At 33.8% G+C, this 27,732-nt stretch overlaps 3 protein-coding genes and 1 pseudogene across 3 annotated transcripts; 1 reads left to right on the top strand and 3 right to left on the bottom strand.

Moving 5' to 3' along the window:
- Positions 1 to 200: 200 nt before the first annotated feature.
- LOC148924263 (receptor-like protein Cf-9) lies at positions 201 to 1,764 on the bottom strand. Its single transcript, XM_089059034.1, has 3 exons — positions 1,751 to 1,764; positions 1,658 to 1,679; positions 201 to 692 (listed from the first exon to the last, which is right to left on the bottom strand). Exons 1-3 carry the CDS (start codon positions 1,762 to 1,764, stop codon positions 201 to 203), a joined length of 528 nt encoding a protein of 175 aa, XP_088915160.1.
- Positions 1,765 to 2,827: 1,063 nt separating this feature from the next.
- On the top strand, positions 2,828 to 5,095 carry LOC148924262 (receptor like protein 27-like; annotated as a pseudogene).
- A 12,612-nt stretch (positions 5,096 to 17,707) lies between these two features.
- Positions 17,708 to 18,492, bottom strand: LOC125190441 (uncharacterized). Its single transcript, XM_048087756.2, has one exon. The coding sequence runs from the start codon at positions 18,459 to 18,461 to the stop codon at positions 17,949 to 17,951; it is 513 nt and encodes a 170-aa protein (XP_047943713.1). The 5' UTR covers positions 18,462 to 18,492; the 3' UTR covers positions 17,708 to 17,948.
- Positions 18,493 to 21,078: 2,586 nt separating this feature from the next.
- On the bottom strand, positions 21,079 to 26,288 carry LOC125190157 (Nucleic acid-binding, OB-fold-like protein). Its single transcript, XM_048087366.2, has 14 exons — positions 25,973 to 26,288; positions 24,564 to 25,344; positions 24,344 to 24,452; positions 24,099 to 24,219; positions 23,917 to 24,015; positions 23,523 to 23,822; positions 23,323 to 23,430; positions 23,147 to 23,218; positions 22,403 to 22,489; positions 22,240 to 22,311; positions 22,069 to 22,158; positions 21,873 to 21,980; positions 21,574 to 21,642; positions 21,079 to 21,341 (listed from the first exon to the last, which is right to left on the bottom strand). Exons 1-14 carry the CDS (start codon positions 26,207 to 26,209, stop codon positions 21,267 to 21,269), a joined length of 2,328 nt encoding a protein of 775 aa, XP_047943323.1. The 5' UTR covers positions 26,210 to 26,288; the 3' UTR covers positions 21,079 to 21,266.
- Positions 26,289 to 27,732: the final 1,444 nt, after the last annotated feature.

The raw sequence follows: 27,732 nt of genomic DNA, 5'->3' as shown, positions 1-27,732 counted from the left end.
TGTTTTATTCAGGTTTTTTATGATAGAATCCCTTTAGGGGTGTTCACTATGGTAATAGATTGGATTGATGATGCATAACTAAGTTGAAGAATAGAAAGAGAATGGAGTTATAGAAACGAGTTAGACAAAGGGCCAGATAAAAAACAATCAATCAAGCTTAAAGTTGTGAGATTGGGTAAATATGAAGATATAATGTGGCTTCATTTTGTCCTTTCGTAAGAGGATGTCACATTGACACCATCAAGATAGAGCTCTCTAAGCCCCGTTAGATTTTGGACAAGCATCTCCAAATTTGGGTGGTCAAGGCTAAGAGTACTGCCAAACTCATAGGAGATACCGAGACTAACTAATCTGGTCAAGGAAAAAATTTCAATAGGAACCTGCCCAACAAAACCGGCATTTGACAAATTCAAGTTTGTCAGATAGGTCAGATTGCCAATACCTTTGGGAATGGCATCATTGAAGTAATTGTAGGCGAAGTTAAGCATATGCAGATATTTAAATTTGAAGAGATCCCCAATTCCACCAGAAATGAACTCATTATCGAGCTGCAAACTAACGACGTAGCCAGCAGCATCACATTCCACACCAGGCCACTTGCAGCACTCATCACTTTCATTCCATTGCACCAGTTTTGTTGAAAGAGAAGAATTGAAGATCAGCTCATCCTTGTGTTGAAGCAACAAGATTTCCTAATGACGGAGTCATTTGTTATTATATGAATGAGTAGTGAAAATGAAGGACGAAGTTAGTATACAAATGAGCAACAAGAAGTTTGAATGCATTGTCAAAGAAGATATTGATAATTCTTCTATTTTTTTTGTGTGTACAAATGATGATAGGTGAATGTGAGTTTAAATAGTTTACTTGAATATCTTTTTTATGACCACCACTTGAATAAATAAAGACATCTATTTGTAAATTCCACAATCATGGAAGTGATATTTGGGTTACAATTCTAAGTGGACTGTGAGTCCTAATCCAGGAATTTCCACAAACACGATTACAAGTTTTAATTGGCCATAAACAATTTGATTAAAAATTTAAAAGCAGGCCATTTGACAACTTTTGGCTTCTCAGACTAAATTGCTACAAATATATGTTTTCTATATAGGAGTTTTGAATTTATATACTCCATGTGATACTTCTAAATTTCTAATCGCAAGTATATGCAATATCAAAATAAGTGATCATAGAAATAGCAATTCATTTTCAAAATATCAAGCTCGACTCGACAATAAACAAGTTGATTTTGAGGTTAATATTTTTAGAATAAATAGTCGATTTTGTCCTATTATTTAAAGCGTTTATCCAAAAATATCTCATAATTTAGATAATTTACAATTTGATACTCATCGTTTTATTTTTAAAAATAAAATATCTACATCAACATTACAACATACACATAATTGAATTGATTTTTAGCCAAATAACACAAACACAGCACTTGTGAATTACTTATTACACACCTAAGAGAAGCTAACTACCAACACTAACACCTTGATTCATCAACTCTCTTCTTATTGTATCCATCGAAACAATATCTCATCGACAACTTCATCTATTTTGTCAAAATATTTCTTTCCAAAACTATATAAGGAAGGAATTAACATTCTTACCATATATAGTCATAATATTTCCATGCGTTTAAACCGACTTTCATATCATCGCATATTTCCCTGAAAGGACACAAATTAGATGAACAAAATTGGGGATTTGTAATTGAAGTTCAAAAAAATATGGAACGTACCAAATTTTGATCATTGTTCACGATTTAACTTTTTTCTTTTGTTCGCGCAAGCAAAACATATCTCATCGTGCATCACTCTTAAAAATACATGTAACATGTCCAACATATCCATAATATTTTCACGTGTTTAAACTTGGCGATCACATTATCGTGTATTTTTTCAGAAATGAGGTGGATGAGATATCGGTAGATTGCAAACTTTATGATTTATAGTTTAGTTTTTGAAAAATGTGGGATAAACTAGAATTTAACGAATAATTTATTTAGCAATTTGTCTATGTCTGAAATTATGATTGCCATGCCACCAACGAGTTCACCCAAAATTCGACGTGAGATCAAATTAACTAAAACTAAAACTTCACAATTTAATACTTTATATCTTACTATAAAATTACCTAAATCAAAGTAAAGTACTCCATTTGATTTAAATGGCTATTGTAAAAAAGCAAAGTGTGGCTTATGGACTTCAAAATTGCGTGTAAGATTGGATTGAGAGAAAATATGTGATCTACAAGTTGAAAATTTTTCATATGAAATGCCACTAATAAAAAGTTTATATGCTTTGTAAAAAAATATTCAACTCCTTTCAATAAGCCGACACCATCGGTTAAGGAATATTTTTATTTAAATAAAAACGTTAAATCATAGTATATCTAAATACATTACCTACACTTAAAAAAATTTCCTCATTATTGTGTCCAAAAGGTTAAGGAAGTTACGTTTATCTTGCGCCCTATATTTTAGTCATTAAAAAAGAGAATTCAATACAAGTAATTATTAAAACGTGTAGAAAAGCAAGTGAGCAAATATATTCCAATAAATATAATTTTTGAAATATTTAAAGCAAGAGTATCAACCGTAATATGTATCCTCTTCTTTAATTTGCAATGGCAGCTTCTTCGCTTCTCCGCCTCCTTTTCTTCTCCATCTTCTTTATAATATTTGTAGATGGCCGATGCCTCGATTATCAAAAAAATATGTTACTTGAGCTGTCGAGCGAATTAGTTTTCTATGCTCCCTATCAGAGAGGTATGCCGAATTGGTGGAAACATAATGGCATAGGTTTGGTCAAATGGAATGGGACAGGTGATTGCTGCGAATGGTATGGCGTGGAATGTGATGACTCGGACATGTAATCAGCTTGCTCCTCCCCACCGAGCGAATCACCGGCAGAATTGGTGAGTCATCAGCCCTTTTCCGGTTGTCATACTTGTCGAAGCTTGACCTCTCCTTCAATGACTTCACCACAACTTAGATTCCTAACCAATTCCATCGTCTCCCAAATTTGGCATACCTTGATTTGTCAAACTCTGGTTTCATGGGGACATTTCCATCCACCTTGGCCAACCTATCTAAGCTAGTTCAACTCAGGTTTTCAAGAAACTTTCTCACTAGTTCAATTCCTTCATTTCATAAATGTAAGAATCTTGAATGGATAGATCTCAGTGATAATAATCTAAGGGGCTCACTTTCTCACTTGCAATTTCAAGGTCTTACAAAACTCTCTTTTTTAGATATAAGCCGAAATTCATTGAACGGCACCATTCCTCACTATCTTTTTGTCCTGCCTTCAATTCATACTCTTGATCTATTGAACAACCAATTCAATGGACAAATCAGTGAAGAAGTTCCCATTATAAACCAGTCCAACCTTTCTCGGCTAGATTTAAGTGATAATAGGATTGGAGGTCATATTCCTAACTTCTTCATTCAGTTTCGAAACCTATCAAGTCTTGAACTTTCTGACAACTTGTTCAGTGACACTTTTGACCTGAATAAGATTCGAAGTTTTATAAGACTTTCATCACTTAATCTTTCTAACAACATCCTGTAAGCTGACACAACCAACATGAGTTCAAGTTCGCAAGGGTATCCCCATTTAAATGTGTCACACATGTCATCTTGCAATTTGAATGATTTCCCAGATCTTGGAAATGCATTGAATATGTTAAGTTTGGACCTCTCAAACAATCATTTGCGAGGGGATATTCCTAGATGGATTTGGGGGAACAAAAAGGACTATTTGGACCTTTCTTTTAATCTCCTGGCAGGGTTGAAAAAGCCTCACATCTCTCCAAATTTCAGTAATTCGATTGTCTTGCTTGTAAACAATAGACTAACTGGAAAGATTCCAACCTCCATCTGCAATGCATCTTCACTCAGAGTTCTCGACTTGTCATTCAATAACTTGAGCGGTAGCATACCTCCTTGCCTTATAAACAAAAATCTTGTGAGCCGAGTGGTCAATCTCAGGGGAAACAAAATCAGTGGTGTTATTCTGGATCAATTTTCTCGTGAGTGTATCCTACAAACCTATGATGTTAGTAACAACAACTTAGGTGGGAAGATTCCCAAGTCTCTAGGAAATTGTAAGAACTTACTGGTGATGAATGTGGTAACAACAACCTCAAGGATATTTTCTCGTGCATGTTGTCATTAACCTTGCGCATCTTTGTCTTGCGCTCCAACAGATTCCAAGGAGGCTTGAGATGTAGTAAGAGTTGGCCGAATCTTCAAATTCTGGATATATCTTCAAATGAATTCAATGGTCGTCTGAATGTGCTAAATTTCTCGAGTTTGAGTCCTACACATGTCAGGCTCAACCGCTCCAACTCTAACATTTTAGGAGACGGTAGTTACTACCAAAATGAGGTGAATTTAACCGTCAAAGGAATTGCAGTAAAGCTTGTGAAGATTTGGCCTGACTTTACATGCATTGATTTGTCTTCCAATCGTTTTAAGGGAGAAATACCAGATGCAATTGGTAATCTCACCTCACTCTATCTTCTCAACTTATCCCACAACTCTCTCAGTTATGCAATCCCAAGATCATCGGGTGCCTTGGCAGATCTTGGGTCGCTCGACCTCTCTTCAAACAAGCTCACCGGGAGAATACCAGATGAGCTCACAAAACTTAGTTTCCTTTCATTCTTGAATGTGTCTTACAATCATCTCACTGGACCGATCCCAACTGGCCGCCAGTTTCAAACGTTTACGGAAGATTCATATGTTAGAAACTCGGAGTTATCTGGTTTACCACTCACCGGAAGTTTCAATAACCGTCGTCCACCTGCTCCATCTCCATCAGACGATTCAGAATCAAAAGATGAGGAGATTAAGTGGGAATATGTGTTTGCTGCATTTGGTTATTTTGTGGGATTCAGAAGCATTGCATGGACATTGATATGTTGCATAAACTTGAGAGAAAGATACTTTGAGGAGGTAGAGGAGGTTGTTGACAGGATATTCTATGAGAGATGAAGGAGAAAATGACATGAAAGAAGAGTAAGAATAAGAGAAGAGAGGAAGGATGGGCTTAGGAGACATCATCATCATCAGCAGTGAAGATAGACTATGTAAGTTGGCTTGTGTTTAGTTAGCATATGGTGTGGTGTGAACTTTTTTTTTTCCAACGTGTGGTTTTTCTGTGTGCTCAAAACTTCTATAGTATGATGTGTTTTGATAATATATCTTATTTTATAAATAGATCAAAAAATTTGATTGGGTGTGTTTCAACTTGGAGTTTTTATAAGATTAGATCGGCCTCTTTCCGATGCGTAATGAAAGTTATAATTATATTAAAAATTAAATGAATTCAAAGTGGATGACAGTTTAATAGTTTTTTATTGCATTTACATCCCTTGTATAAATTAATTATTCAAAATTTCTCAAAACTCGTTTTTTATATATGTATAGATAGATATATAGATTGTTAGTTTGCTACAATTGGATGGGCCTTCGTAGAAGGATATATTAATAGCGTCATTTTTTGGGGGATATCTCTCATTAATTCAGGCTTTTCGGTTTTATCGTCTTAACTCTTCTTTTAAAATATCAATTGCTACATATATTTCTTTTAATTAAACTCACACACATGACACATCCCACACCAACTCATCCAAATTAGTTGACCCTTAACCCTATTGACTGAAGGGGACACGTCGTACCAGTTGATACATACACCTCGTTTTCAATATTGCTACATATATAATGACTCTTTAGCCCTTGGAATTAGAACCAAATTGGTTTTGAAATATGGGCACACATGGAAATTTCAAAAGATCAATGAATTCATACTTTTAAAACGAGCGTACAGAAAGTCACCTAAATAAGTGAAAATTCTTATTGAAAAAAAAAAACCAAAAGCATGCAAAAGCCTATTTGCCTTTAATCTTGATTTTTATCGAAAATGGTAATTTATAGTGTTTTGTCATTCGCTTTAATTATGTATTTTGTGTAAATTATTTTTTACAAGGATTTAAAGTTTTCTTTAATTGTTTTTCCTACTCGCAGTTTAGGTGTAACTAGTGTTAACCCACGTGCGATGCACGACAAAATATTTTTTTTATCACATATTTTTAAATTGTTAATTGATTAATTAAAATATGAAAATATAACTATATAAAATTTAAAAATAGAAAAATATACATATAATAAAAGTTCAATAAATATATGCTCCTCGATGCATTTTACACTTAAAAACATAAAATTAAACATATTTGAAATGGAATCAAGGTAGACACAATTATTTGGACAACGATGAAGAGACTATATCAAGTGTTAGACACATTTAAAAAATATGTTTAAAACAATCCTTCATATTTCTCAACTAAAAATAATGTATATCACACTTTTAACAAAATAATAAATCGATAACTCATAATATTCAAAATGTCAAAACTATGAACATAAAAAAATTCAAATGATAAACTATACAAAAAATATTACATTAATTGGTTGAATTAACACTATTATATTAATGAATAATGATAGCCCTTTTGAATGTTGGAACGTTTACCTTTATTTATTGTACTTTTAAACGTGGCTTGTTGGAATATGAAAAATCTATATTATTTTTTATGCTACTTTACAATTCTCAATGCTGCAAATTTTCTTTTTGTAAAATATATTTAATAAGTATATATTTTACTTAGTTGATCACCTATATATAAGATAATTAGATTCTCTATAGAAAATCAGTTGTATCCCGGAACAATTAAGTGCCAAATCCTAATTTCAACAATAGTATTATTAGTAAACCAAAATTTGGTTGTAGACTATTTTATTTTGTTTGAACAACTAATTGTTTGATCAACTCTATTTTGAAAGGTTTAATTATCTCATTGCAAATATACATATTATGCACCACTTATTAATTCATCATAAGTCATAAAATATTATTTTTGAGACACCATATAATATAATTACAGCACAAGTTGGAATATAAATATATAAAATAATAGATTGTGTAAAGATGAAGATAAACATTATGCTTGTTTGAGTTAAGGATGTTACAATTCTTCCATCTCTAAGAATTGTAAAAAATATTAGCATAGAATTCTCGAACCATATACACGCAGTACTCTAACTATTGCAATAAAAAAAATGAAATGGAAATTACAACGAAAATTATAAAATAAACCGAACTATAAGTCTAGTTGAGAAAAACCCTCTTTCCGCACGACAAAGTACATCACGGTTAGTACTTTCGAATTGACGTATTATCCCCAAAGATGAAACGTCTTCCTCCTAACGTGTATAACTTCTCAAACCCGCTGGCACCGATGAACTTGATGGAGTTCCAAAAGTTGAGCAATACTCTAAAATATACAATAAAATGTTGAGAGCTTGAGAGAGAATGGTGAATGTGTAATTCATCTACAACTCTATACTTTTTATAGGCACAAAATTAGAATATGAGAAATCATGAAATTAAAACATCATAAATTAAAAATTAAGAGAATAGAGGTTACAAAATTTGTTAAATGCTCATTATCCTATTTAAAGATTAGTCAAAGCATTAAAATATTTAAATAAATATTCATGAGAGTTACATATTTTATAATAATTCAAATTCACCCCATAACTTTTAAATATATCAAATTACGATCAAAACTCGCCTTTTATATAGGTATAGATTTTCCTAGCGTTGTTAATTTATTATACTCGTAGTATACTTTATGTTAGACAACGTTTGTCCTATGAGCTCAATTCCATTAGTTTTGACAATAGATAGATTAATAGATACATAGATAAATAATTAAGGAGTGTATAATTAACTTATTACTTATAAATTATTAGTAGCCAAAACCTAATGCAAGTCAAAGCTATATACATATACTACTAGTTTATTATCGTTACTTTCATCTCCAACTAGATTCCACATCTCTGGATCGTCATAATGTCCACCAGTTGACTTAACAAGAAACACTGAACCAGAATTAAAAATTAGTTACACTTAATTATTTTAATCCACTTTTAAGGCCTGTTTTGAATCAGATTCAATTCTCTAATTTCATGATAAGTCGGTGAATGCAACTACTACCAACATGATTGGTAGCTAAATTGTACTTGGATGTGTTAGTTTTACTAAACTATTCCCACCAATTATTGATATTATTGTACAACTATCATTAATTATAAAATAAAAACATCCAAATACTCGAATTTGCTATCATTTTCTTTTGTCTTTAATTCTTATCATCAAAACTCGTAATGCTACTGTTTACCAATATTAATAAGCTGCCAGCAAAGAAAATGACATTCATTATTTCTTTATTCGATGGAGGATGTATCAAAGTAAAGAATTATTATGCATTCAAATTTTACGAGGTACGCAGTTAATTTGATTTATTGTAATTAAAATATAGTAATTAAAAAAATCGCATAAAGTTGGTGACGTCAGTTATTAATTTTGATAATATCATAATATGATAAAAGAAGATAAGTTGACCGCTTCTCAACAACAAATTTAATTAAGACCCTTATTTTCTCTTATATAGTAGTAGTAAAAACATTCTTTCAATTTATGAGAGCTTTAATCAATAAATAACACGAAAGAGAATGATAGATACTCATTATATTACAATAAGAATGGTAGCAATAATCCAAACAAATTAAATAACTTGTATACTTGCTATAATAATCCAACACAATTTTAATTTCTCCTATAGTTTACAAAACCATAAAATATGCAATATAATATCTACATCATCTACGCAATTCTACACAAAATGCTAAAAACACACACTACTCTCTGAAAGAAGATTCTTATCTGAACATAAAATCCTGCTGCAAGAAAATGACTTAATTAGATCAGTTGTGGAGAGGATTGGGCCCTCCCGGTGTTTTTCGATTCGAGACGCCATAAATCGATTCATCTTCTTTACTTCTCGATTTCTTCGGACTTGCTGCCGGCAAATGCCATGAAAACTTGGAAGCTAATGTTGACAATGAAGAATCTTCAACCGTTGATTTTGCCGGAACTTTGCGACAATCGGACAGGCGACCGATGGCTAAGAAGATCAGAATGATCAGCAGAATTGGGGTTTTGGAAGAATGGTTTTTCATAATATAGGAAAATATTGAGGAAGGGAAAATTGAGAGAGATGTGAGAAAATGTATAGTTATGGAATCAAGAAGCTTAAATAGGTCATTTGATTTTAAGTTGAATGACTAAATTGGCCCCATGAGTGTGTGAAATGGGTTCTTGTTTTAGAGGCTTCCAATGTGTAGCCATTACTATTGACCATGTTGTAGTTATGACTTTTCTTGAATACTTTACTTTAATCTATTTGAGTTGTTTAATTATGATTTATATGTATGGAAGTTGTATGTATAATTGGTTTAGTGTTAGAAGTCAAGAAAAAGATAATCATACAAAATATATCAATTCCCACACGTTACAACACTTTCTCACTTTTCATGAGTCCAAAATTGAAATTTTGTTCGTGGATGGTTGACAAATTGAGCCAAGTACTTACCTTAATTTCTACTTTTGTGTACATTGCAGTTAATTTAAATTAAGCAAGATATGGTTCTTTCTAATCTTATTATTACATTCACATATAAATTTTACGATGATATCAGTCATTATAAAAAACTTATCTATTAAGGGCAAAAAATAGAGACACAATTAATTGCGTCGGAAATTTTTTAAAAATAATCGTAATTTAAGATGCAAAAGAAATTGTCGCTAAATTGATGGCAGATTATCTTTATTCATGCATTTCTTAAACACTTTCATTTTCGTCCCATAGTTTTGAAGATGTTTTTTTAAAGTGTTAATGGAAGCATTTGTAACACAAATTATTTTGGGTAAAACCGTAAAAATACTAAATGAAAATTATTAATTAGTATAGATTTAATGTGAATCCATGGTATGAAGTAGCATTTCGTGGATAATCGAGCGCCAAATCTTGAAAGACATTTTGCTGAAATTTTGGGGTAGTTTGACTTGTAACCAGGGGAATCATTCATTTTTGTTCGTATGAGATTTAATAATTGTAAAAATATACATTAAAATTGATTGCTAATAGTAAAGTCTCATGTGCCGACAGAGTAGTGATGCACATGATTTAGAAATGTTGATATTAAATAATTATGGGCATTGAATGTCCAAATATAATATGCAAGGTGGTCTTCCCACAAATAAATTAATTGTTTCCACACAATTATTAATTGTTGACATTAAAATTGGAGGTATATGTCTTATGTTTTACGGCATTCAATAGGATGTTACTATACCTTGAATTTGTGTTATTTCTTTGCTGTTCCGCCTCATTAATAAATTGTGATGGATTTGATTATACCAATTCGAAACTTTTTTTTCATTCATTTTATTTCTGATATAAAATCGATGAATATGGATCCAACGAACAATGCATAGCTGACGACACTGGTTACATCACCACCACCATTCACCTCCAAGGTGACCGTCGCCGGTTCGAAAAATAAAGGGAATGATATTACGAACGGCCTGCTCCGGACCAGTGCTGAGCCTCTCACGTCCCCTCCTCACTGCTTTGCAGGTGGTTGCAAGGGCGAATCTACTAGGGGAGCGTAAGTGGCAATTGCCCCTCCTCAATATTTTCCATTTATATTAAATTAATCAGTTAAAAAAAATTAATTTCCTTTATAAATACTAGTGTTAACCCACGTGCGATGCACGACGAAATATTTTTTTGTCATACGATTTTAAATTATTAATCGATTAATTAAAATAAGAATAAATATAATTATATAAGATTTAAAATGGAAAAATATACTACTATATAATAAAAATTCAATAAACATATACTCAACTCATTTTACATCTAAAGACATTAAATTAAACATATTTAAAATGGAATTAAGACATATAATTATTTGGACAATGATAAAGAGACTATACTAAGTGTTGACATTTTTGAAATATATGTTTAGAACAATCCTTCATATTTCTCTACTAAAGATAATAAATTGTGTAAAGATGAAGATAAATACTATGTATGTTTGAGTTAAGGATGCTACAATTCTTCCCTCTCTAAGAACTGTAAAAAATATTGGGATAAAATTCTGGAACCATATACACGCGGTACTGTAATCAAAGAAAAAAAATAACAATAAATGAAATGGAAATTACAATGAAAATTATTCAAGAAAAACCCTCTTTCCGCAAGACAAAATTACATCACGGTTAGTGCTCTCGGGTCGACGTATTTTCCCCAAAGATGAAACGATTTCCTGCTAGCGTATATAACATCTCAAACCTGCTAGGCTCCTATAAACTTGATGGGACTCCAAAATCAAGCAAAACAATGTTCCTAAAATGTGCAATAAAATGTTGAGAGCTTGAGAGAGAATGAAGAATGTTTAGTTAGTGTATATTTCATCCACAACTCTATGCCTTTTATAGGTATAAAATTAGTACATGAGAGATCATGGAATAAAAACATCATAAATTATAAAATCAAGACAATATAGGTTACAAAATTTATTAAATGCTCCTTATTCTATTTAAATATTTGTAACCACCAATGAGTCATTGTAGTGCTTTAAGAATTAGTTAAATGCTCATTAAAATATCTAATAAATATTCATGAGAGTTACTTAAAATGTTCAAATTGGTCCATAACTTATAAATATTTCATAATAAGGACAAAACATATAAATATTTCAAAAAAGGCCAAAACTCGCCTTTTAAATATGTATAGATTCCACCTCAAACTTCTAAAATTTCTTTATATATATTTTTGCTTCTGCTGAATTGAATTTATGGCTCCGCCCCTAAATGAATGGACATTTAGATCATTGATATGCTCGGATTTTGCACTATTTTAAGGTCATTATTTGGTCCGTTTTTTTATGTCAAAGTCGCTCTACACGTCCATTATTTGCATATTTTGTCTATTTTGGTATTTTGACGTGTTTTGTGAGAAACGTGCATAATTGAGCCGAAAAAGGGAGCCAAAACGCAAAGTCTGGAAATCTGGAGTCAGACGGCGACCGGCGACCGCCGCGGATGTGTGCGGCGACCGCCGGCGCCCGGCGGACAGATCAATGCAGCGGTCTGCCTCGAAAAAATACGCTTGGAAGAGAAGTCTCGTCCGGCGACCGCCGGAATTCGTGCGGCGGTCCGCCGCCGAGGGAACAGACTCTCTGGAGTCCAACGCGGCGACCACCGGCCAAGGTGCGGCGGCCCGCCGGAGAAAGGTGGCGAATCCTAGAAGCCCTAGATTTGCGCCCAGATTTACCATATTTTGGAAATCTTTTCCTTCTACAACAAGGATTGGCTTTTCCCTATAAATAAGACCTCAAGCTTAATCAAGAGGGAGAACTTCTACTTGCAAAATACTTCATAGAGATCAAGAACTAGAGTACTTCACTTGTGCAAGGAGTTGGAGAAGGATTTCAAGAACATCAAGGACGACAAGGATTCAACCTACGGGTTTTATTTGCTTTAGTTTTATGTTCAAATTGTCTTCCCTTCAATCTATGTTTTTAGCTTATTCAATTATGTGTAACTAAACTCATAGGATTCCAGGGATGTGTTAGTAACAACTTTGGTTATACAAATTCCTTTTTCTATTTAATATCCGTTTTGTTTTTACTTTGTTTCTTCCCTAAGTAGTTCTTATGCTGCATGATTGAGTGACACAATCTTGTATGATTTAATATAACTTGCTTCATAACTGTGACAGAGTTCTAGCGAGTTAGATTCACTTAGTAGACGTTATAGTTAGCTTCCCTTAAAACGGCACTGTTAATTGAGAGTGAGGATTTTTCAAGGGTCTTAGGAGCTTTTTGGAGTTACGTGTTAGGATTGACAACCCTAACTTTGTAATCAACGTTTGTATCGCATGAGCATAACCTAGGTGACTCGTCCTTTCAAAGTATAAACTGTGCTAGGGTATTGTAGTTGGAATTTGTATAACCATAACTGTGAACGCACATCCCTGGGATTCCCTTATCTCTATCGCTTATCTCCGTGTTTTATTTGCTCTTAGTTGTTTTATGCTTTTTATTATTTCTAGTTTTCAAAAGTTTTCCAAAACCTACTTGTTTTTCCAGATAGTAATTGAATCTTAGTAGAGAATAGACACTTTGTGTTTGTCTTCCCCGTATTCGATATCCAGTACTAACCTTTAGTTATGGAATACTATATATACTCTGTATACTTGCAGGTTCATTTAATGCTAATAAAAAGTGCATCAATCACCCAAATACATAATTTTAATTAATTTCTAAAATTAATTCACAAACAACTATTAAAACAAAATCAATTATGAATCGATCCTTAAGCTCTAATGCTATTATTAGAAAAGTTTATCATCATCTAATAATACAATGGAAACATTGCTGCTATATTACTCTTTCGCGTGCACACAACAGCAACAAATAAGTCTGACATTATAAACCTAATTATCTTATTTGTACTTTAACTTGCACAGTTAATTTCATTGACACATGTTTGTCAAGTCACCTAATTTTGATTCAAATGATAAGTATAAATAATTTATTAGTATTAACTAGTAGCTATAGTATGGCCGTCCGAAGCAATATTTATAAATAACTTAAATAGTAGATGGCCGTTCGCAGCACTATTTATGAATAATTTATTATTAACTAGTATAGTTAATTGAAGGTTAATTGACAAATTTGAAAGACCCTTGCAAGCGTTTGGCATGCTTTTTGCTTTTAAGCCAAATTAAATTTTGATCAAGTGATCGTGAATTGAAGATTACAAATTTGAGTTTTGAAAATTTGCCACATCACGTCAGTTTTGTGATCGTCAATTTTCAAGTAGTCTATTCAATTCATTTAGAAAAATAAAATAGTGAAAATGATAGTATATAGTATTAGTAATTAATTAAATCATAGCATCAAGAAATTAATCACGCGTGCAGTTATGGAAGCATACGCACACTCCAAACATAAACAGGTTGAAAACAATTTAAAACTAGCAATTGAAAATGGAGAAATAATAATAATGTCTGTACAAATATTATCTGGCCAATTAATTATATGATGGCCGGTTATTAAATACATAATTGAAGGTGGATGGTGAAGTGGAATACTCCCATGCAACGACGTCACTTTCTTGTTTGAACACAATAATAATTTTCAGATAAAGGTCTCTTTCACCAAACTATTTGTTTTTTGACTAGAATTTCGTCTGGTCACAACTCTTCAATACATCATATTTTTAGAATTTTAAAGTAATTCTCATATTTATTTATTTATTTGGGAAGGAAGTAACAAAATTGTGAAATTATTCTTTTTGATATAGAACTCGGAGTAATCATTGTCGACTTCGGGAAAACTTAAGTCAAATTGCTAAAAGCAATAAGAAACTCCTACCTTCCAAGTATATTTTGCAGTTAACCTAACTTTTCAAACGTTGCATTGTGATTTTGCACATTTAATTTGCTTTTAAAACGTGGAATAAAACCACATTAGCGTCTTCTTCTATTTGCTCATTTCGTTCATTTTGCAAACACGGAAATGGTGTATATAACGCGCACCAACAAATATTAAGGATAAAAAATCACTTTGAAGAGTCAATACCGATCCAATTCAGAAGCAAATTTTACTAGAAATAAAAATATTCAGTTTGTCTTTTTAGAAAATCATAATCTAGTCTTTTAATTTCTTATATACGAGCTAATAAGTACTACTCCAAGTTATAGGAGTATGTAAGTATATCCTAAAAAATTGAACTATCATCTGCAAGTTGTTAGAGTCGTATTTCATTCCGGACTATCCCAAGTTACTTGAATCATTTCCTTTTGTGGTAAAAACCAAATATTTAATCTCACTTATTCTATTATACTTACTTTACTTTTTCTTCTTTTTCACACTTTATTCCATCCTACTTTATTTTATCTTCATTTGATCCACTAAATACAACTTTTAAATCTTATGCAGGAAAAAAATGACAAGTAATATGGGACGTAGGGGATACTAAACAAAAATACAACATCTTGAATGTCAACTAAAGTTGAGGCCATCCACATCTCGAATTTTAAGTTCATATTAATTATAAATATAAACAATATATTAAAATTAAACCCACATGATAACAAAATATAAACATGCTATTAGAATAAAAAAAGAAAAAAGAATGTGATAAATTAAAACAATTATGAAAATAAAAAATAAAAGAATATGGAATTAGGTTTTGAATTTATAATTTTTTATTTTAAACATAAATTTCAATAAATAAAAATGAAATTTTATAATTAAGTACTACTATTATTTTAAAATTGGGTAAAACGCCCGCGAATGGGCTTCATGGTGGCTTCCCATTGGCCGAAAAGGCGACAGTTCTTGTTCTATTACTTGGCCGAGGGACAAACAGGGGATGGGGCATGACACATCACACATCCTTGCATTGTGGATAGTCTGAGTTTTTATTAGTTTCTAACATCTCAAGTATAGTGAACTGTGAAAAATTACAAATCATACGCACCAAAAGAGTACGAGAAATGAAGAGATTTCTTAAAACCGAAGAGATGCAAGGGGCATTAATTATATACGGAGTACAACATTGAGGAGCTACTTTTGTATTTGAATGGATGCCTTTCAACTGCAGTTTTACGGAAGAGTGCATGAGGCTTCTCTAGACAGATAGGCGATAGGTGTTGCAAAATTGTTCGCCAACTCTACCAGTGTTGTTTTATCTCTGTCAATGGCACTGATCGAGTTGTAATAACCAAGCCAAGGTTGATAAGCTACTAGGTGTACTTCTTTAATTTGACACTATGTCAATCTGGTTATTTTCTCTTGCATCTTCTGCATTGTTGCCATTATGGTGGCTATGTGACTAAATGATCTTTAGCCAGTTTCTTTTCCACCCATATAACCTTAAACCTTTGGATGACTGTGTTGTGATATAAGTATATATCAGTGAAACGATTCAATTAAGATAGATAAGTCTGTATTCTTGAATATGAAAAGATAAAGTCTCAATGATTATCATTTATACATTATTTTTTGCATATTTCACTAAGCATACATTATCAACTATGCTCTACTTCGAGTTGTCATTTCTACTTTGTTTTAGTTGGACTTACTACCAGGGCTCTCATCTGTTTCATCATATTCAAATATAAAAATACTGGAAGAAAGACCCATACAACATGCACAAGTCTTGGAGACAAAGACCTCTTAAACGGGGGCAAAAACGTGAGTAGTCATTTACAATCAATATGCAATGAGATGTTAATTTCGTTGGTTTTGAAATATAGAAGTATTTCTATCAAACGTGTAACGTTTCTACATAGAAAGTTAGAGACATAAAATCCTATGAAAATAAACTTCGTAGAGAAATCACTATACGTCTGTCATTTTATAATTCTATATATCATGCCTCAAACATAAATTTTGAAATCCATTTATGTTTGAAATTATTGGAATTGGGATTAATTGTGTATATATATATATGGACCATATGCCATATTTAAATTTTGGTTTCCAACCAATTTCATTTAGTACTATATGGTAAAAAACTACTTGAGTTTATAATTTTTTTTAATTTGACATAAGTCTAATTTTCATTGTCAATAACTCAATTTTTAAAGTTCGATAAATAACCCAAAGGTACGTACCTATAGAAACTCTCTAGTGTTGGATTTCAATCTTCAAGTGATAAAAAAGATCACGAAAATTACTCAAAAAACAATTCCTAGACATAATCTCCCTTAGTCGTAAAAGCCAAGGTGAGATGAGTAATTTCAGTACATTAAGAAATAAGCACACCGCAAATAAGGAAGAGAAAAAAATACAAAAACTCTAGAGGGTGTTCAGTTTGCAAGATTGTATCCGGGATTAAATTTGTAGTATGTTTGGTTCATGTGATTCATCCCCACAACTCAATCCTAGATGGATAATCATGAAATAATTAGTCATATCTAACCCCCTATGACTAAAATAATCTCACAACTCAATCCTAATCCTAGATTGTATCTTGTATTATTTTGTCTGAGAAACCGAATACCACCTTTTTGTAGCATTGGACAAAGATACCCATGGAAAGCTCTCGATGAAGCTTTGTAATGGCATAGTAATGGATTTGATCATCAAAAGTGATAAGAAAATAGCATGAAATTTGTTGTAATAAAACAATTCCTTATTTGTTATCTGTCTCCATACAGAAGGAAATCAACATAGATTGAATAGCACAACTTCTACTTTTATTGCAAAAAGATGAGAGGGCTATTTCCCAGTCATGAAGAAAACTATACCAAAACAACAAGCGGTTTCCAATGGAAGTGATGAGAATATAACATGAAAAAATCTTGTAGAGAAACTATTCCTAATTTGTTATCTATCATCGCACCAAAGGAAGTCATGGGAGATTGAAAAACACAAACTCAAATTTCATTGTGATTTTCCTTAAGTGCAAACAAAGAGAGTGGTACTTCCAATTCATTAGGAATGAAGCACACTACAAAAAGATAGTACTAGTATAATATAGAAACACCATGTTAGACCACTAGACAAATGTACCCATACAAATTCAATAAAGATTGCTCCCAATTCAAAGCACACTGCAAGTAAAGGAGTTACTCCTATAACACCCATGGAAAGCTCTTGATCAAAAGCTTTCAAATGGCACCTAGTATAATTTTGGATTTTGATCATCAAGAGTTAGTAATTTGTTTTTCCATGTTTATGCAAAAGGAAGGCAACAAAGATTGAAAAGCACAAATCCAATTTAAAGATAATAATTTGTCTTAAGTGCAAAAGATGAAAGGATTACAACCAATTTAGGTAAAAAGAAGCAGTCCTAATATTAGTGGATGCTAGAAATGTGGAATCAGTTGCTGCATTATAATCAAATTAGAATTCATCCAATCCAATCCCAGTAATTGGAAGCAGAGAATAGAATTTAGATTTAGATAGCAAAATTCCCAAAAAGTAGAGCTAACCAGAATCATCGGATCTTGTGAAGAATGTGGGAGATGAGCTTGTCCATGTCGAGTGCCTTGAGCGGCGGAAAGGGCCTCTTCATGTCCAGCAAGCTCACGAAGACCTCTCCACCTTCCTCGCGAATCTCGAAGCAGCCCCTCCTCGGCTTCTCCCGGTTGACCACCACGTTGACTCCGGCGACCTCCTTCTCAAGCTCCTCCTTCACTTGAATCGCCCTCTTCTTGAAATGGTTGCACTGTTTGCAGTGCTCTATCACGATAGTCTTCGCTTTCTCCACCGCCTCTCCACCTGCTTCCTCGGAGGCCTTCCCCTTGGTTTCGGCTTTGGCTTCGGTTTTGGTTTCGGCTTTGGCTTTGCCTTTGGCTTCAGCCTTGGTTTTGGTTTCGGCTTTAGGTTTGGCTTGCTTCTTCTTGGGTGGCTCGGGGTCGGCAACGACGGCGGCGCTGGAGAGGCGGGCGGACCTCCGGACAACGGGGGCGGCTTCTTCGGGGGTTGTCGGTTTCCGTTTGGGTGCCATTTTGAAATTGGACGCAAGTGTGAAAATGTTATCTGCCTCTTTCCTTTAAATACGCGAATTTCGATGGGAAGAGGGTTTTCCCGCCATTTTGAAAGGATTGGATCGTGGGGAGGTTTGAGATTGAGCCCCTCTTTTCCCTACTCAAAGCCCTAGCAAGGGAGAGGCTGGGCTGGGCTGGGCTCCCCTCAACAAGGGTTCACATTAGGCTTATCGATTGGGTTGGGTTGGGGCGGTCCATGAGACCTGATCCATCGATGAAATGAATCGGGCTTGGCTAACTCTTTGTTTGAAGTAAGTGTAAACCCAGGCACACCCCAAGTCTAGGCCCATCCGGAGCCTAGCACGGGATCAGTCCAAGCAGAGGCCACTTTATATATTAATTTTTCTAATATAATTAAGTAATTAATCACTTATAATCTATGTAATAAATTGTTTATAGTCTTACACACACAAATTCCCAACCACATTCATGTTAATGCAACATTCACTTTTGACTGCACATACTCCATCCGTTCCATAAAAATATATGCATTTTTCTTTTTTGTCCGTCCCACAAAAATATGTGCATTTCATTTTTGGAAAATTATTATCAATTTAAATATTTAATAATGTAGGTCTCACTATCTAATAACACTATTTTAACTACCATTCTCCTCTTCTCTCTTATTTTACCAATTTTGTCTTAATTCTCATACTCATTGCCCATATTTTTATGGGACGAATCAGAGATGTAAAGAGAGAATGGTTGTGAAGTTTACCATGATTAATACTCCTTATTACTTATGTCTTGCATTCGAAATCCAATATCTAATACTCCATCTGTCATGAGGTATTCTAATGAAAATAATTCTTTTTTTGGCGGCACAAGAGTTTATGCAACTTTATTTTGTGTTAAGTAGAGAGATCAAATGAAATACAATAGAGATAAAAATGTTTTCATTTTAATAATGAATTATTTTAATTGGGAGAAGAAGCCAAAAAGAAAAACGGGTCATCTTCAATGGAATGAATGGAGTAAACAATTAGAGGATACAATATCAATTACTATGGCATCATCTAATATTAAAAGTAACAAAAGTGATTCCTTCTCTAGACTCTAGTTATACAAATCTAGATAAAATATAGATGAAAAAAATTATGCTTGTACAAAGTCAACAAATGAATTTAAACATTATTTAAGTTTAGATTTGGTAGAATATTCTAAAACCATTTGATATGTTGCATTGGTGGAAAATGGATCAAAAAATTATCTTATTTTACCTATTATAGAACGTGTAACATTTGCGTGCTTTAAGCGCAGGTGCAACGATGGTTATGAATATAAGAACTCGATTGGCTAAAGTCCATCAAATTTTGCAGTCTTAAAACATAAACAAAAAAAAAATTAAAACTCGGTTGTAGTGAATCCTATAATTTACTATAAACTTAAGATACTATAAAGTAGGATCTATATTTCACTTACTTTTTCAACCCATATTTTAGTATATTTTTTAAAACTCGTATCGAGAAAGTACTTAAGATCTGGTTATTTCTTTCTTAAATTTAACTTATATTGTTTTTCGTTCTTGTAATCGATTCGTATAGCGAAAGCTAATCTCCTCACTACTTGTATATAAAGAGATCTCGGTTGTAGTGAATCCTAACGGATCTAATCCTTACACAACTAACACAAGAGTATATGGTTAGAAACGCACACATGCACAGATTTACTTGTATCATTTTAATAAAAATTAATCAAATAATTGAGTATCTAATACATGGGTTGCATTAGTGTACTAACTAATTTACAGTAATAACTAATAACTTTCAATTCAGTGTATTCAAATTATCAACACAAAGACTTAATTATATCAATATAGCATGTAATTTTAATTATCAACACAAATATATAAGTTTAACAACACAAGAAGATTGATAAATTTATGTCTTTGTGTTGATATTTTTAATATACAAAATTGATATTAGTTATTCCCTCCGTCCTCGAATAGGAGTCTCATTTTTCCACTTTCCCGGTTCACCTTTACTATAAATGGTAATAGGGTCCAACCTTCCACTAACTCATTTCACTCACATTTCATTAAAAATACTCCCTCCGTCCCAGATAATTTGACCCAGTATTCCATTTCGGGTCGTCCCACATAATTGTCTCATTTTACTTTTACCATTTTTGGTAGTGGGCCTTATATTCCACTAACTCATTCCTACTAACATTTTATTATAAAACTAATATTTTAAAAGTAGAACCCACGTCCCACCAACTTTTTCAATTCACTTTCCATTAGATTTCTTAAAACCCGTGTCAAGTCAAAGTGTCTCAAATTATCTGGGACGGATGAAGTAATATATACAAGTGGGACCCTATTCCACTAACTTTTCTTAACATTTCTTAAAACCCGTGCCGTCCATAAATGTGATTCCTAATGGCAGACGGAGGGAGTATTAATTATTATTGTAAATTACTAGTTAGTAGTTGATCACACATGATACAATAATCATTTATTTGCTCAAAGGCATTATTAGTGACACCTTCTTAATTATATACGTCGACTAATCGTGTAGAAATATAAGCATTTTAGAAATGAACAAGTTTTTGCACACATTATATGGATGGAGAAGATTGACTAAAATCAACTGTATTTCAGGCAAAATTAATATATGTGAGATTTACAAGAGGGGGAAAAGCCTAACAAACTACAACCACATTGCCAAACCTATGGTTACTACATCTTCACATTTAGCCTCTCAATATTTCGAGAAGTGATGAGCAGAATCTGAAGCAGAGGCGACACCATCGTCTTTGTTCGTTCAGGCCACCCTGTTGGTGCAGGTCAGGATAACAGCTTTCAGCTCCTCTTTGCTCAAAGAAGTTTCCACAATTACCTGTTTGCAAGTCATGTTTCCTCTATTATCCTCACATTATAGCAAGATCAAGTAATCAACGAAAAACATCGAATTAAAGATACTGAAACAAGATTTAGTAACTGCAAAATCTGCTATATGCATATGTTTCAAAAGCATTTATCTAAGTTTCCACTTTCATATAATAAGAAGATATACAAAAATACCAATTGAAAGAATAAGTTCAAACAATAAAAAATTGTCAAGGCTTAACCTCTTGTACTTGATTTCCAGCTCGAGCAAGCAATTTGTACTGCCTTTCAAACATAGAGGCCATATAAACCTGCATAATAAGCTCACATATCAAACCATCTCCAACATAACAGGTCAATCCTTCAAGTGTGAAAAATTTTAATTTAACAATCACAATAAGGTGCATAATTTTGCATCTTGCAGTTTAGCACAACAAAGATTTGCATCGTAGGAAACATAAGAAAGAATCAATCATTCCAAATCTATTAGGCAGAAAACAAGAAATTTAATTGCTTTAATGATCAGTTTGATTAAGTTCACCTGAAAAGTAGGTGCCAAACCCGGGCTCAAAAAGTACCGTCCTTTTGACACGGACTGGATTCCGTCAATCTGCCTCAGTTCTTTCATCAGCGACTCAACCTCGACCCACTACATAGTTTCAGAATAATGAATTTCACTAGGTGAAGATGCATCAGGCAGTTAGATATTGGCAGTGTTACAAAAAATTAGATATAACCTCAGAATTTGCCTCAGCTACTTCTAGTCTACCATCCAAAGTATTCTGATCACCAACCACGGCCTCCAAGGTCTCCATCAGGGGATCCGGCTTCCACGAGAAAAGATAAGGTCATTCTTATTAGTAACAGCTTTTAACAGCAAAGTGCCGTTAACAAGGTACAGTAGTTACCATTATTTCCTTTAATGACAAAAATATACGTTCAAGCGAAAAGTCCAATTGATGGACTTTGGCATCGACAATCTGCAATCGAACAAAGTATGGGCACAAGAAAGGTCATATTTCTATTAAAATGGACATGAAGGATCAATACTTAGTCTTTTACACTGCATACCTGGCCAACTTTGAAGTATGATGCAGGGTCCAACGTGGCATCCCAAGAAACTTCTGTCTGGTGAATAAGCGCAGAAACCCCTTCAACCTAGGTAAAGATATTCATCAATTATAATTATCCATCAATTATAGATATCCATAACGCATAATAGACCCTTTAGCTATTTCAACCGCTAATTATTTCGAAACTGCAAAGTTAAAATTACACACTCAAAGCTCAAAAACCATAAGATATGTTGACCTTCTATAGAAGATCATGGATGTATATCGAACCAACTCAAAACAGAAAAAAAAACACTGAACTTGGCCTAAGCTATGATGGTAATTTGATTAGTCAATGTTTTGCTTCCAGTTTATAATCGAATACACAGCATACTTAATAAAGTCTTATCAGGTCTTATTTGAATTCTGATTAGTCATATCTGGAGAATTTATTTTGGTTGGGATTGTTAAACTAAATATTGGTATGTCATTTAAGTTCAATATTACATTCAATTTTCTATAATTCTAAAACAAGTCCAAAATCGCACAACGAAAAGTGAAGTCCAACCAAAACTGTCAAGTTTCTTTTAACAAACTAAAACCAAAACTCTGAGCCAATTCAATCAGGTTATAACAGTAATTTGCTTCATCCGGAAAGTATAAATACTAATTTGAATATGTTTGATGGAAATATTAGTTAAAACCAACCAAATGGACAGAATCCTAACCTGTCAGCCTAATGTAAATAGAACACTTCATTTACCTCAACAAAGACACCGAAGTATGTAATCTTTTTAATGCAGCACTTGACTATATCTCCAACACTCAGACGTGCCTGAAATGAAGGAATGCATAAGGTTCAGGACATTAAGTAGGACAATGAATCAAGCAGACTTGCATAGGAACTAAAAATTGTTGGGACCTTTTTCAGCATCTTACCATGAGTTCTCTCTTCTTTTCAACTAATTCTTCTTTCTCTTTTGGTTTTATGGAAAATATTAGCCTCCGAGAATTTCTGTCAGCCAATACTACTCCCACGTAGATCCTCTGCAAGTCCAGGCCCCAGGGACATTAGGTAAAATGTACTGTAATAAAAATGAAAGGAGAGGCTATTTGGCATGAAATCTCGTCATCCAAACCTGACCAACAAAGGATGATAAGAATTTTAGTTTCTCTTGGTCATAGAGCATAAGAAGATCCTCCAGTTTCATATCTTGTGTCAATGCCTCATCAGTCTTGCTATCAATTTCTGAACTTTTCACAGACTCAGGCGAATCCATCACGCTACTAGCTTCATACTTTCCAATTATGCCCAGGTTCTGCCTGTAAAGGGATGGATCTAAACCTTTTCTTCTCAACCAGGACTCAAAAGCTAAGAATTTCCACCTAGCAGCAAGATTACGATATGGTAGAAAACCAATCAAGGAGCCAAATGATACCTGTAAGCAAAACAAGAAACTAAAATATTTACAGCTGAACTACGAGTATCGACATTATAAATACTGTTCAAACTAGAATAAAAAGTTAACCCACAACAAATCCTCTAGTACTGGCGCTGATCAATTCCACTTCTTCTCTTTCTCCAGTCTTAACCAGCTGTTCTACTCTAGTCCAGTCATCCTCCTCCCGATCCTAGATTAGTAGGGCAGTAGGAAACAATCAGATTCCAAATGTAACAATCAGGAATTCTGTGTACACCAAAGATGGTTGCCAACCTTAATGGGTGATGATGCAATGAAGTTCTCCAGATCGGATGGATTACCCAAGCTGTCAGGGTTTATAGGAACTGCCTCATTTCTAATTTTCTGATCTGCTGGTTTAACAGCGGGATCTAATCTATAGCATAGTATCACAGTAATTAAAGAGAGTACAGCTAAGGAGTAAGAAGATAAACTTAATGGAAAACTGTATCTCAAGCAATTTTTAAAGATGCAACAGAGGATCAGAAAGACTGCATTACCTTTCTGGTTTGCCTATAAGCATAGTATCTATAGACACTGCATGTGTAGTTAAAGGAAGTTCATCCGAAGTGGATGTTTGCCCACCAGACCGCATATCAGCCTGCAATTCTTGAAAAAGCACAAAGACATTTAATAGCACATTGAAGTATTCTACTTCCATACACAACTAAGATATGATTTTGTAATACAGAAAGTTTAACTAAAGTCTAAAAAAATTACCTTTCCCCAACCCCTCATCTGAAGCAGATTCATCTTGATTGGTTTCATGGAACCAGTTTTGATTGACGGTGTTTGTAGTTGCTTGACGATTCTCTGAGTCGGAAACATCCGTCCTATTCTCGGTCATAACATCATTGGAGCTAAGTTCAGTATGCTCATTTGGTGAATCATGATTGGCTTCAGCTTTTGAATTGAGCTTCATCAGCTCTGGCTTCTTCAGAAGAGGGGCAGAACTGCTTCCTTCGGTAGATGAATTTTCCTCCAATCCAGTTTTACTATCCAAAGAATTTGGGCGGCTGTCTTCTTCTCCAACTGCAGATCCAGATGTCAATGGTGCAGGTTTCCTTAACAATGTAATATCACTAAACCTCTCTTTCTGCGGCTCATTTCCCATTCTCAGTGATAAGTTTGGTCTCATTCCGAACCTTGTGGATCCACTCGCACCATCATCCTCATTAAATGATCTTGGTTTTCGCAAGATAACATCAGGAACGCTGCTTTTAGTCTCTTGTGAAGCCTCTGAAGCCTTTTTCATAGGACGGCTGATAGGACTTTTAGCACTTGTTTCCACAGGTTTAGCAGTTTCTTCGAACTTGGATCCTTTCTTTAACACAGGCCGGACCAAATTTAACCCTTGCACGGATTTCACTGACTTCTTTTGACCAGGCAAATCGAATGGGATCTCCTCTACTCCTTCATCCAGTGCTCTCCCCTTCTTCTTATCTAATAACTTCTCAATCTCCAAATAAGACACATCTGGATTCGATTTTCTACCCATTATCTGAAAAATTATAGTTCAACATTTATTTCAAGACTAATAAAGAAAACACAAAGGTTGTGAAAACAACAAAGCATATGTTGTTGTTCTTCATAAATCAGTAGTATAACACATGCATCATAAAACTATGATTAACCGGAGAAGTCCTAATAACCGATTCCAAAGGCTAGTTCGACGCAGAAATCTAGAACTATTGCATGCCCCTTGTAGATGCATAATGCATCTCCTACAAAGTAAAACATTCACCCCAATCAATATACACGCAAACAAACAGCTACCACTTCATTGGGTGTGGCATTTACAAGAATGTAAATCATGTTTTATCCCTTTCCATCCCAACCACGGTAATCAACAAAAAAATAAACATTAAAGGAAAAAAAAAATCAGCATGATAAGACTATCTATCTGTTATACCATCTTTCTCCAATTAACAAAGGAAGCCACATTAAAATCCAAAATTGTGCGCTACAAACACTGCAAACGCAATTTACAAGTGATTATCACACTCATTTAACTCATCAATGATGATTCCCTCCATTAATCAGAAACCCCAGTATAATAAATATACATCGAATATTTCTAAAGTTTCAATCTTTCAGCAAGTATAAAAGGAGATATCCAAGGAAGGCACCTTGGCTAAAGTGATTTTGGGGTCTTCCCCAATCATTCTACCAAATTTAAGCTCCATTCTATCCCAGTCATCAAGCTGCGGTTCATCTCTTGAGGCAGAAACCCAAAACTTTTTGGGTTTTCTGCCAGGGAAATTCAGTATACCGGATTTCTTGGCATGATAAACGGGTTGTGAAAAGAATTGAATAGAAGAGAGAGAGGTGGAATTGGCGGTAGTGCTGAGCGTGAAACTATCCATTGTTGATGAGATAAGGTGATGCTCCTGTGATAAGGATTCATAAAATTATGAGATTCTTAATTGTGGCAAGTACAGTGGTATTGCCCGAAGCCGAACATATGCTAAGTCCGTTTTATTATTTTGATCCTAAACCTTATCTTTTAGATTTATTGGTTTTGAACATATGAAAATTTAATCAGTTTGGTCATTCGTCAACATTTCCGTTAATATTTAACAGTCAACCTTTTTAATCACAATTTTAACCAAATTAAGCAATTTTTAATTATTTAATAACTCTTAATTATAACTTTAATTATGTTTAGGATATACTCTCTTTTTAAATAAAAAACTTTGAAAAGGGAAAATAAAGAGGAAGTGTCTGCGGAAGTTTTTGAAGAGAAAACGCCGATTCACTCTCGCCTCTCTCACTTCGACGGCGCCAGCGAGCGGCGACGGCTAGTTTCTCGGCAGATGGAGATGGAGAAGGAGAAGGGAGAGGGAAAGGGGAAGAGCACCTGATCCAGCGAGAGTGGTGGCCGACGTGACCTTCGATTTCCCCTTCCCACAAGCCATAGCCTCCTCAATCCCCCCTCCCTCCCAGATTCACAATCCTCATAATCTGTCTTGTCATCTCCAACCCCAAATTCATAACCCTTAGAACCCATTGTTCCGTCCCCAGAGTCACCACTGACCACCCACACCCTCTGAACCCAAATTTCTTGCAATTGCAAGACTCGTACCGGAATCGAAGGTCACGTCGGCCACCACTCTCGCCGGATCAGGTGCTCTTCCTCTTCCCCTCCTCCATCTGCCGAGAAACTAGCCGTCGGTCGCCGCTCGTCGGCGCCGTCGAAGTGAGAGAGGGCGAGAATGAATCGCTTTTTCTCTTCAAAAGCGTCTGCACCTCTTTATTTTCTGTTTTCAAAGTCTTATTTTTTATTTAAAAAGATAGTATATCCTTAACAGGGGAGCGATCAATTGCTAACTAATTAGCAATCCCAAATTAAAACCAAATCTTAGCCATTAGAGTAAGAGATCTAGTGGTTGAAATAATGTCATATGGATTATATTTTTAATTAAGAAAATTATTAAATAAAAATAAGGGGTATTAATGTCAATTCTCTCTCATTAAAATCATCTTAAAACTTTAAATTTACGCAACTCTCTCGATTCAAATTATTTTTTCGCAAAAAATATATCAAATTAAAGATAATTTTATAAGGATTCCAATGAGATTTCAATTGCATATGTTCCGACGACGTTCGGATGATGAAATTTGATATTTTTTTATTTTAGTTTTCGTAAATGTTGATCCAGATTTTTATCAACAAATACATCAAAAAATTTGAATATAATGCATATAAAATCTCAATAAAACCATGTAAAAATCTCAATAAATATGTATTGATATTTTCTTGTACTAGTGTTGATATTCTTATGTCATATTGTTGATATTTGTAATACACTATGTTGATATAAAAAAAACGCTCACGAAAATTATCATATGATAACATAATGACGATATTACTCTTTTGTTGATATTT

This window comes from Salvia hispanica, chromosome 5 (assembly GCF_029641045.1).
Source record: "Salvia hispanica isolate PSC_SH4W2 chromosome 5, Shi_PSC_v1, whole genome shotgun sequence".
Lineage (NCBI taxonomy): Eukaryota > Viridiplantae > Streptophyta > Magnoliopsida > Lamiales > Lamiaceae > Salvia > Salvia hispanica.
Note: the sequence above shows the minus strand (reverse complement) of the source record. Positions and strands in the feature narration are given on the sequence as shown.